General features: G+C 44.1%; 1 protein-coding gene across 1 annotated transcript in view; it reads right to left on the bottom strand.

Moving 5' to 3' along the window:
- The window catches only part of Cstf3 (cleavage stimulation factor subunit 3), a 79,942-nt gene extending 71,189 nt beyond the window's left edge, over nt 1-8,753 (bottom strand). Inside the window, exon 1 of the mRNA XM_070032638.1 lies at nt 8,574-8,753. Coding sequence (XP_069888739.1) covers nt 8,574-8,600 — 27 coding nt within the window. The 5' untranslated portion in view covers nt 8,601-8,753. The remainder of the gene's footprint in view (nt 1-8,573) is intronic.
- Between the last annotated feature and the right edge of the window lie 3,731 nt (nt 8,754-12,484).

Raw genomic sequence — 12,484 nt, 5'->3', positions numbered from 1 at the left:
CTGAATACTGAATTTTGCCATTCTGACAGCTGTCTGTGATGTAATTCTTGTATGCAACCTAGTCCTGAAATTATCTAATGCTGAAATGTAATCTTTCCTCACAGTTTTTTTCCTGTCATACCTCTAGGAAAACCAATACTAAATTCAGAACAATTGCTCTTGGAACAATCACTATCAAGTACAGTATTCCATAAAGTCCAGTTTTCCTAAGAATTATTAATAAAGACCAAATTAATTAGCCTGCTCAAAACTATTCCAGTGGGTTGGGAAGGTGGCTCAATGGTAGAGTGCTTGCCTTGCATGCATGAAGTCCTCCATTCGATTCCTCAGCACCACCTAAGCAGAAAAAAACAGAAGTGGTGCTTTGGCTCAAGTGGTACAGCGGTAGCCTTGAGCTGAAGAGCTGAGGGACAGCTCCCAGGCCCAGAGTTCAGGCCCCACGACTGACAAAACTAAAAAGTGAAAAATTTTCAAAAGGAGAGGACCAGGGTGCTGGAGGCACACACCTGTAATCCTAGCTACTCAGAAGGCTGAGATCTGAGATTGCAGTTCAAAGCCAGCCTGGGCAGCAAAGTATGTGAGACTCTTATCTCCAATTAATCACAGAAAAACTCCCAGTGGTAGAGTATTAGCATTGAGCAAATGAATTCAGACACTGCCCAGACCCTGAGTTCAAGCCCCAGGAATGGCAAAACAAAAACAAAAATAAAAAATAGGAGGGGGAGAAAAAGTAGGAAAGGCTATTTACAAGAAGATTTTTTTTTAAATTAAAAACATTAACTGTGTCCAAAAAATATACTACCTAACTTATCTACCTGGCTCTTCCTCTAGATTTTCCATCTTTCTACCATCTTAATTTTAAAATTGTTTGTTTGACAATGCTGGGCTCACACCAGTCATCCTAGCTACTCAGGAGGCTGAGATTTGAGGACTGCAGGAAAATCTGTGAGAATCAGACTGGCCAGTTAGTTACCAAAAAGCTGGAAGAGGAACAGTGGCTCAAGAGTTAGAGCACTAGCATTTAGCAAGAGACAGCACACAGGCCCTAAATTCAAGCCCAGGATTGGCACACACACACACAAAGTAATCACAGACTACCTCCGTATCTATCATCTGTGTCTTCCCAAACCTACCTTACACTAACAAACAAACAAAAAACCCGATTAAACATTGATAGATGACCCAGAATTACCTTCTTTGTGGTGATAAATGCCTACAATCCAAGCAAACCAGGGCTACATGGTGAGTTTTAGACTTCCTGGTAAAATGCTTGTCTCAAAACAGCAAAACATGCTCGGCACCGGTTGCTTACACCAGTAATCCTAGCTATTCAGGAGGCTGAGATCTGAGGGTCTCCGTTCAAAGCCAGCCCCAGCAGGAAAGTCCCTGAGACTCTTATCTCCAGTAAACCACTCAGAAAACTGGAAGTGGCCCTGTGGCTCAAACCCAGAGTTCAAGCCCCATGACAGACCAAAAAAACAAAACAAAAAAAAACCCCAGCAAAACAAAGCTGGGTGCTGGTAGATCATACCTGTAATCCTCTATACTCAGGAGGCTATGATCTGAATATCATGATTCAAAGACAGCTAGGCAGGAAAGTCTGTGAGACTCTTATTGCCCATAAACTAAAAAAGCTAGAAGCAGAGCTATGGCTCAAGTGGCAGAGTTCTAGTCTTGAGCATAAGCAGCTCAGGAACATTGCCCAGGTCCTGAGTTCAAGCCCCAAGCACATGCACACAAGTGCACACACACAAACAAAACAAAATAAAAACAAGCAAACAAAGGTGAACACTTTTTGTGAGGGCTGGGCTTGGAGTGCAGCTCCATGGTAGCTGCAATCATAAAACATGATCAAAGATCTAGGTCCTATCTCCAGAGCTGAAGGGGAAGGAAGAGGAAATATCTTCAAAAGTGTAGCAACAGAACTTTAGCAGTTTAAAATACTTTGAATTCAAATGAATTTTTTAAAAAAGCCCCTTCAAGTCATTAGGTACAAAATCCAATGAAGGGAGCGGGGATGGAACTCAGTGGGTTCCATCCTCAGCACATCACAAAAGACCTGCCTTTGGTGGCTGAAGCCTGTAAACTGCACTACCTAGAAGGCTAAGATTCAGAGGATTATAGTTTGAAGCCAACCCAGGCAAGGTAGAGTCCAATTACCCAGCAAAAAGCCAAGCTAGGAGCATGGTTCAAGTGGTAAAATACTAGCTGTGAGCAAACAAGCTGGCTAAGGTCAAGACCCAGAACCATCAAAAAGAAAAAAAGAGAAAAAAAAAAGAAAGGAACATTATCTTACAGGCTAGTGAATAGTACATATGGTTAAATAAAGCTTTAAAAGAAAGCACCAGGACTGGGAAGTTGGCTCAGTGGTAGAGTCACATAAGCAAAAAAGAAAAAAGCTGGAAGTGGTGCTGTAGCTCAAGTGGTAGAGTGCTAGCCTTGAGCTGAAGAGCTGAGGGACAGCGCCCAGGCCCAGAGTTCAGGCCCCATGACCGGACCCCCCCCCCCAAAAAAAAGAAAGCACCAAACTTTCAACCAAGCAGGAAAAAAATATATACAAAATTTAAAAAGAACAGCTATAATTTGACACTGAAATCAGAAGTATGTTTGGGAAAAATAGGAGAGCTATCTATGTGTACCTAATTTTATCATAATTATACTGGCAAAACAAGTAAACAAATGAGCTTCAGAAGATTATCCTTGAACATTTCCTTGCTACAGTATAAACTTCAGCCCTGACTACAATTACTTCCTCTTTTAGAGGACAAAAAATATTGACAAATCCTAATGGAAAGAAACACGCATATACCTTTTAGTAACAAATTTAAGATATTATCAGGCTTATTTTATTTTATTTTTTATCCGGTCATGGGACCTGAACTCTGGGCCTGGGCGTTGTCCCTCAGCTCTTCAGCTCAAGGCTAGCGCTCTACCACTTGAGCCACAGCCCCACTTCCGGCTTTTTTCTTTTTGCTTATGTGGTGCTGAGGAATCGAACCCAGGGCCTCATGCATGCAAGGCAAGTGCTCTACCACTGAGCCACCTTCCCAGCTCCAACAATGATTTTTTTGAAAGGAAAAAAAAAGATTTAGAGACATGTACCGGTAGGTCATGCCTTTAATTCTAGCAACTCTGGAGGCCGATTCGGTGGGCTGAACTCAGCGGTGGCAAACAAATCCTCAGACTAATCCCCAATGAATCAGCAAAAAGCTGGAAGTCCTGGTGTGGCAAAATTAGTAGACCATCAGACAAGAAGGAAAAAGCCAAGGGAAGTCTCAAGAACCTGGTATTAAGCAGGAAATCTGGCTCTCACCTGTAATCCTACCTATTTGGGAGGCTGAGAGAGTCAGAATGGTTATTAGAATACAGCTTGGGGCCAGGCGCCGGTGGCTCACGCCTGTAATCCTAGCTACTCTGGAGGCTGAGATCTGAGGATCATGGTTCAAAGCCAGCCTGGGCAAGAAAGTCCGTGAGACTCTTACCTCCAATTAAACCACTAGAAAACCAGAAGTGGAGCTGTGGCTCAAGCAGTAGAGCACTCACGCAGTGACAGTGCCCAGGCCCAGAGTTCAAGCCCCCAACCGACAAAAAAAATAAATAAATAAAAATAAAATACAGCTTAGGAAGAAGTTTGCAAAATCTTATCTTGAAAATAACAAGCAAAAACAGACTGGAGGCGTGGCTATGGTGGTAGGGGATTAGTCCAGCAAACTGGAAGCCCTAAATTCAAAGAAAAAGAGACTTATTCTTTGTCCTAACTCACTCTGTAGTACAGGTTGGGTTCTAATTCTTGATCCCCACTCCAGTACAGATAACCCAGTGCCACTATGCCCAGACCTTATTTAGCTTTTTTTTTCTCATTTGTAATTTCAGGCCATTTTAGGTACTCCTTTCCTTCTGATTTTCACTACTCACTGTCCTATACATAAAGGAATAGTGTAAGGCCCTGACTTCAAACGCCAGTATCCCCTTCCAAGAACAGTTGATTCATATATTAAGTCATATCTCTCACACACAAAAATCCTATCACTTTTTAAGGTGTCATTTAATTACTACTTCAGTTAAATAATACAGTACACGACATTGCTTCAATAAAACTTAAGAGTAGTTACAAAACAATCAAATCATGTGAAGATAGGGAGAAAAGACTGGCTATAAACTGAAGCTCTACAGTATGCAGTATACTATTCCTTTTTGCAGATCTGAATGGGAAGCTGGACTAAGTAGCTCAGACATGTAAATCCTTACTATTCAAAGCAGAGTAGATGGATCCCAAGTTCAAGGTTAGCCCAGGCAGAAAAGTTCAAGAGACCCTAACTCAAAAATAACTAGCAAAAAAAAAAAAAAAAAAAAAAACTAGCAAAAGGAAGGGCTCAAATGGTAGAGTGCCAGACTACCAAGTGAGAAGGCCTGAGTTCACATCCTAGTAAAGGAGGAAGGGAAAAAGGAAAAGTTTATGTGAAGACTTCCTGATGTCAACAAAGGCTAGGAAAGGGCTCAGTGATAGAGTGCTTGCCTTGCATGTATGGGGCCCTGAGTTCGATTCCTCAGCACCACATCAGCAGAAAAAGCCAGAAGTGGTTCTGTGGCTCAAGCCGTAGAGTGAAAGCTTTAAGCTGAAGAGCTGAGGGACAGCACCCAGCCCAGTGTATATGCTCCATGACCAAAAAAATAAATAAAAAGTCAACAAAAAAGTCTTAAGGCTGGATACTGATAGATCACACTTGTAATCTGGCAACTCAGGAGGCTAAGATCTTAGAATGTGATTTGGTTTGCACCAAGCCAACTTGGCAGACAAATCCAATTAACTGGCCTTAAACTGGCAAAAATCGAGATGTGGTTCAAGTAGGCAAGAGTATAAACTCCTATGTTCAACCCCCACTACTGGCAAAAATAAGAATAAAAAGTAACAATATTACCAACAATAACAAAGTACTTTAGATTAAAGGGAAAAAAGCCACAAAGTTTTGGGCAAGCTGAGAATCTATAGGGATAATCTCTTAGGGAAAAAAGGGAGAAGAAACAGAACAATCCAATTTTTAAAAATAAATTTCCCACATCCAATTAATAACCAATTTCTCAAAAGTTTACCAACTGATAACTAGATAAAAAGGTTACTAAGGAACAGACACACACAGAAGCCAATACAACTAACTGCACAAAAATGACCTAGCAATCATCATCCTAACCAATGAACAAATTTAACCATCACTAAATATAGTAGAATAACACAAGCAGTGCTTTTGATGTAACATTCTAAAATTCTACAAAAACACTTACCCTGAATATTATCAAGACCTTACTATAAACACTTCTAGATATATGAAGTGTTTAAAGGGATAAGTTAAATGACATCGCTAAAAATTTCACCTAAATCAAAAACAAAGGAAAAATAACACAAATCTGGAAAAATACTCTAGACTTCACAGACAGACTATACCCTTGGGGGGAAGGGATGTAACTGAGGAGACAACTTATATTCAAAGGGCTGGGAGTAGCTTAGTGGTAGAGTGCTTGCCTAGCATGCATGAAGCCCTAGGATCGATTCCTCAGTACTACCTAAGTGGACAAAGCCAGAAGTAGAGCTGTGGCTCAAGTGGAAGAGTGCTGGTCTTGAGCCAAAGAAGCTCAGGGACAGTGCTCAGGCTGAGTTCAAACCCCAGGACTGGCCAAAAAACAAAATCAACAACAAAAACCTAAAAATCTTTCATAACAACCAATGTAAAAAAGGGGCTGCAGGGATGGCTAATGTTTAGAGGCTAGGAAACAAAAGACCGTGTGTGTGTGTGTGTGTGTGTGTGTGTGTGTGTGTGTGTGTGTGTGTGTGTGTGTGTGTGTGTGTGTGTGTGTGTGTGTGTGTGTGTGTGTGTGTGTGTGTGTGTGTGTGTGTGTGTGTGTGTGTGTGTGTGTGAAACAAAAGACCCTGGGTGTGTGTGTGTGTACAAAATCAACAACAAAAACCTAAAAATCTTTCATAACAACCAATGTAAAAAAGGGGCTGCAGGGATGGCTAATGTGTAGAGGCTAGGAAACAAAAGACCCTGGGTGTGTGTGTGTGTGTGTGAAACAAAAGACCCTGGGTGTGTGTGTGTGTGTGTGTGTACAAAATCAACAACAAAAACCTAAAAATCTTTCATAACAACCAATGTAAAAAAGGGGCTGCAGGGATGGCTAATGTGTAGAGGCTAGGAAACAAAAGACCCTGGTGTGTGTGTGTGTGTGTGTGTGTGTGTGTGTGTGTGTGTGTGTGTGTGTGTGTGTGTGTGTGTGTGTGTGTGTGTGTGTGTGTGTGTGTGTGTGTGTGTGTGTTGTAGGTCATGGGGCTTGAACTCTGGGCTTGGGCACTCTCCCTGTGCTCTTCAGCTCAAGGCAAACACTAGAGTCACAGTACCACTTCCGCTTTTCTAGTGGTTTATTGGAGATAAGAGTCTCACAGACTTTCCTGCCAGGGCTGGGTTTGAACCATGATCCTCAGATCTCAGCCTCCTGAGTAGCTAGGATTACAGGCATGAGCTACCGGTGCCTGGCTTGTGAGTGTATTTTTTTTTTTTGGGGGGGGGTGATGGTCAGGTCATGGGGCCTAAACTCTGGGCCTGGGCACTGTCCCTCAGCTCTTCAGCTCAAGGCTAGCACTCTACCACTTGAGCCACAGCGCCACTTCCGGCTTTTTTCTTATGTAGTGCTGAGGAATCGAACCCAGGGCCTCGAGCATGCAAGGCAAGTGCTCTACCACTGAGCCACCTTCCCAGCCCAAGTGTATTTTTTTTTTAAATAAAAAAGCTGTTAGCTCAAGCCTAGCTACTCAGGAGACTTGAGCTAGAAATGAGAATCCAGGTCCTAGGCAGATAAATCCTCTCAGGTCCAATTAACTGGTAAAAAGCTGGAGCTCAGCTCAAGTGTTAGCCAGCTAAAAAAAAGTGCTGGAGGGTCCAGATTCAAGCCCTGCTACAGGCACACAAACAAAATAGCTCAAGGTAATAACATTTCTGCATCCTTAGAATACAGACAAATTTAAAAATTAACAAAGAATTTCAGAAAGTCCAATGAACCCTCTCCAACTCCTTTACTGTCAAGTAACAAAATAATAGCTATGGGGGGGTAGGTAGGTAGGTAGGGGACAGATGGAACACTCAGGTAATAATCAGTGGGGGGGTAGGTAGGTAGGTAGGGGACAGATGGAACACTCAGGTAATAATCAGGAGACTGAGATCCTATCTCCCATTAACTACCAAAAAAAAAAAAAAAAAATCAGAAGGGGAGGTGTAGCTCAAGTGGTAGAGCCAGTTCACGCAGACTAATTGGAGACCCTCTTCTCCAACTAACCAGTAAAAAAGCTGGAAGTGGAGGTGTGGCCTTGAGCGAAAAAGCTAAGCAAGAGCCCGGATGCTCTGAGTTCAAATCTCAGTACAGGCACTAAAAAAGTAAATTTTAAAAAAGGTGTGTATGAGTGAAGTTTAGATACACTGGCTTACAATTTGCATATCTGGGCATCCTAAAGTTGGGTACAATGTAAACACTGAGAAAACTTCAGGACTAAAACCAGTCCTCAAGCAAAAACTGAAGTATGTTGCTCATAATGAAACTTAAGTTACACCCCACACTACACAACAAGAACGGTCCTCTGGTACCTCACCTCATTCTAGCAACTTCCAATACCAGTTTCCATGTCATCTGAGGACTTGGGGGGAAAAAAAAAAGAAACCTGAAGTACATGTTCGTTGCTATGGCAATAGGAAATTTCAGGAAAACAAGACTTTGCAGGCAAAAGCTAGACTCCATTTTAAAAACGATTTATATCGAAAACCACCTTTAAAGATATCTTTATCTTTTGAGTTACGAAAATCAGATGCCTCACTCATCTAAAAGGCAATCATCCCCTCCAAAACTTAAAAAACAAACGAGCAAAACATAACGAGCATAAGAAACCAAAATTTAAAAACAAAACAAAACAAAACAGCTGCTAGAAGGGGGGAAAAGAAAGCGAGAGAAGAACCAGAAAATTCTCCCCGACCCCAGGCCTCGGCCTATTCCCGCTAGACTGGCTCTCTGCTGTTGGTGTCCTCAAGTTTCGTGTCGGACTGGTAACTGCTGTCTTTCTGGGTGGAGTGTGTGTGTGTGTGCGAGCGTGCGCGCGCGTGTCTGGCAGGCAGGGAGAAGACACACGGCCAAGTGCTGTTTTTCTCGAAAACGGCCATGACACGTTGAACTAATTCCCCGTCACCAAGCACCAAGCTTGGAGTGGACCGATCAGGCGACCGACCGGCCGGCAGCCCAGCCGAGAAGGCGGAGAGGGACCAGGCGGCCCCGGCCATTGTGTAAGTCGAATGGTTCCCGGGCCTCCCGGGGAAGACAACCTGTTCGGCGGCCGTGTTCCTCACGTCCCTCCCGCACCCGCTTGCCCAGCCCGCCGTCCCCGGCCAGGCCCTCCACTCCCGACTTCGGTACACACCCCGACCTCCGGAGCACCACACGCCCCCCGCCCCAGCTCCTTCCCCCAGCGCCCACGGCCGGCGTCCTCGGACCCACAGACACGGAAAGAAGAGGTCGCCACGAGGCCCGCTCCGCTCCCTCACCTGCTCCGCAGCGCCGTCTCCTGACATGGCCTCCCACGACCGCAACGTGCGCACCGCCCGGCCGATGGGAAGCTAGAAGAGAAAAATTAAACGCCAACTAGCCCCCTCCGAAGAACCAGGAGAGCCAGCGTCTCCGCCGGGAGGGCTCCGGACCGCCCGCACGAGTCGCCACCGCCCACTCGAGCTATGAATTAAGATGGCTGCGCCCCAGCCGGCTGAGGAAAAGGTGTGATTTTTTTTTTTTGCATTAACTTCCGGGGGTAGGGGGCGGGGCTAAGAGCTCAATTCGCCGGTTATTCTGGGCGCGCAAACGCAGAAAGACTCCCGAGGGGGAGGAGGGGCGGGGCGGGCCCCTAGGCGTGTGCTGACGTCACGGCCCCAGGGCTAATGGAGCTGACTGCGTGGGGCTGGGGACGCTGGGAAGCGGGACGCTGATTGGCTTTGCACGCTCGCGCGCTTCTGGGAGTTTACTTCCCGAGTTGCAGTGCTTGGCTCCTCTGGGGGGAAGGCTGGCGGCCCGTCAGTTCAGTTCCTTCCCACTTAGCACGTTGAGGAGCTGTGCCAAGGGTTGAACGGCTCCTCTGTGGGCAGAGAAGACTTGTGTGGACGAGAGAAGTGAACGTGTCATCCACCTCTGATTGGGTGGCGGAAGCTTTGAAGGCCGTGTTTTTGGCTTAGCGTCGTCTGCACGTGGGGGTAAGAGTCTGGGAGCCAGCGTGGTTTGAATTTAGGTTTGTTTTTCACCACATGAATAACTTGGGCAGTTTGCCTTCTCTGTGCCTCAGTTTCCCGGCTTTGAAATGGGACTTGTGATTTAAATGAAGATTTATTTCGATACAATAAAGTGTTTAAAAAATAACTAGCCTCTTTAAAAACTCCTTCTCAATTCAAAGATGATTACTGTCTCGTTCCATTCTTCTTGCCTACACCTCAAAGTGAACTATTCAGCTGTTCTCATACATGCCTTAATTCTTTTTAGCCTGTACATACGCTGGTATTTACACATCTTCTCTTTGCCTATGATCACACACATGGTCAGATGTGTATTATCAGCTATTCATTCCACCACTCAATGATGGAGTACTAGTTAAATATATCACAAGTCATCTCTATGAAAGGATATCAGTCTCTACGCTGATGCTACTTTGTAATTACTGACATGGGAAAACATTCACAATATTAAGGGGAAAAACTAGATCAAATACTGTCGGTGTGCCTTTGCATGGGTGTGTGTTCAAGGAATTAAGAAAGATTAGATGATAGCCTTGTTCTATATCTGTCATCAGGAAGCTGAGATCTGAGGGTCAAGATTTGAAGCCATCCAGTGTAGGAAAGTACAGAAAACTCATCTCCAAGTAATCACTTCAAAGCCAGAAATGCGACTGTGGCTTAAGTCATAGGGCACTAGCTTTGAGCAAAAAAAAAAAAAAGAGGGAGGGCTGGGAATGTGTCTTAGTGGTAGAGTGCCTGTGTAGCATCCATGAAGCCCTGGATTCCATTCCTCAGTACCACATAAACAAAAGAAGCTGGAAGTGGTGCTGTGTCTCAAGTGGTAGAGCACTAGCCTTGAGCATAGACTCAGGGACAGAGCCCAGGCCCTGAGTTCAAGCCCAGGGCCAGCCAAAAGCAAACAAAAACAAAAAACAAAAAATTGAGGGATAATGTCTAGTTTCTGAAGTCAAACACAACTACTGGCACACACATACAAAAAAAAAAAAGTATAGCCGAATGCCGATGACTCACTCCTGTAATCCTAGCTACTCAGGAGGCTGAGATCTGAGGATTGCAGTTCAAAGCCAGCCTAGGCAGGAAAGTCTATGAGACTCTTAGAGTCAATAAACTACTCAGAAAAAGCTGGAGGTAAGGCTGTGGCTCAAGCAGCGCACTAGCCTTACACAAAAGAAGCTCTGGGACAGTACCCAGGCCCAGAAAAAAAAAAGCATAAGTGAATGCTTTCATTTTTTCCCCCATAACTGAGTTAAAAAACCAGTACTGACACACACACACATACAAAAAAAATACATAAATGTTTTAATTTTTTCCCTTTAAAGACTACTTTCAATATAAAGTAAAAGGATGAAATTCTCATTTATCCTTTTTAGTACCATTATGGTTTCTTTTTGTTTTGTTTTTGTGCATTTACCAAGGCTTGAACTCAAGTCCTCTCCCTCTTGCTAAAATTTTTGCTCACAGCTGGCTCTACCATTCAAATGAGTACTCCAATTAGCTCACCTCATTTTTTACATAAAAGCTACTCAAATCTAAGCCAGGCTAGGTTCTATGTGTCTGTAATTCCAGCTATGAGAAAAATTGTCTTCTTTTTTTTTTTTTTAACAAAACTGCAGTTTAATTTCAGAAAATGTATTAAATATATATTTATACATCAATTTCTGACATATACTTGTAATGTCTTAATATACACAAAATACTTTTTCTTGAAACTGTATTTATGAAATGTACAATTGAAATAGTACACACTCCACTTATTCTCCATGTTGCATTTATTAAGTTCATTAAAATCTGCTATGTAACAATATGTTTTCTGCATAGAAATTCAAAGAACTGGGCTGGGAAGGTGGCTCAGTGGTAGAGTGCTTGCCTTGCATGCATGAGGCCCTGGGTTAGATTCCTCAACACCACATAAGCAGAAAAAGCCAAAAGTGGTGTTGTGGCTCAAGTGGTAGAGCGCTAGACTTGAGCTGAAGAGCTGGGGGACAGAGCCCCAGGCCTAGAGTTCAGGCCCCGTGACCGACCAAAAAAAAAAAAAGAAAGAAAGAAATTCAAAACTTTTTTTTTTTTTTTTTTTGGGTCCGGTCGTGGGGCCTGAACTCTGGGCCTGGGTGTTGTCCCTCAGCTCTTCAGCTCAAGGCTAGCACTCTACCACTTGAGCCACAGTGCCATTTCCGGCTTTTTTCTTTTTGCTTATGTGGTGCTGAGGAATCGAACCCAGGGCCTCAGGCATGCAAGGCAAGCACTCTACCACTGAGCCACCTTCCCAGCCCTCAAAACACTTTTATTTATATATTTATTCTTGTCCTGGGCTTGAACTCAGAACCTGGGCACTGTCCCTGAGCTGCTTTTGCTCAAGGCTAACACTCTACCACTTGAGCCACAGCACCACTTCCAGCTTTTTCTGTTTATGTGGTCCTGAGGAATGGAACCCAGGGCTTCATGCATGCTAGGCAAGCACTCTACCACCAAGCCACATTCCCATCCCCCCAAAACATCATTTTAAATGAACAAAAGATGGTTTGCTTCATTTTTGTTTTTGTACAACTAGTGCACTGATCACTACCTCAGTTCCCAACCGTACCACCTCACCTTCTTGCTCTCTTTATTTGATATTGTCCGCCAACTAGTATAGATTACAATAAGACTGCTGAGTGAGCCAGGAGCCAGTGGCTCACCCCATAATCCTAGCTACTCAGGAGGTTGAGATCTGAGGATCATGGGCAGGAAAAGTCCCTGAGACTCTTTTTTTTTTTTTTTTGATGGTTGTGGGGCTTGAACTCTGGGCCTAGGCGCTGTCCCTCAGCTCTTCAGCTCAAGGCTAGCGTTCTACCACTTGAGCCACAGCGCCACTTCTGGATTTTTTCTTTTTGCTTATGTGGCGCTGAGGAATCAAACCCAGAGCCTCAGGCATGCAAAGCAAGCAGTCTACCACTGAGCCACCTTCCCAGCCCCTCTGTGAGACTCTTATCTCCAATAAACCACCAGAAAACTGGAAGTGGTGCTGTGGCTCAGGTGGTAGAGCACTAGCCTTGAGCTGAAGAACTGAGGAACAGTGTCCATACCCAGAGTTCAAGCCCCACAACCAACAAAAAATAAAATAAAAAAGTGCTGGATGGCTTCCTCTTTCTGTAAGTAGACTGAGGTGATCTGTGGAAATGGTTCACTACTCTCTAGACCCA

Source organism: Dipodomys merriami, unplaced genomic scaffold (genome assembly GCF_024711535.1).
Source record: "Dipodomys merriami isolate MVZ:Mamm:240054 unplaced genomic scaffold, mDipMer1.0.p SCAF_21, whole genome shotgun sequence".
In the NCBI taxonomy this organism is placed as follows: domain Eukaryota; kingdom Metazoa; phylum Chordata; class Mammalia; order Rodentia; family Heteromyidae; genus Dipodomys; species Dipodomys merriami.
The sequence above is the reverse complement of the archived record's forward strand: the minus strand, read 5'-3'. Positions and strand labels throughout refer to the sequence as shown.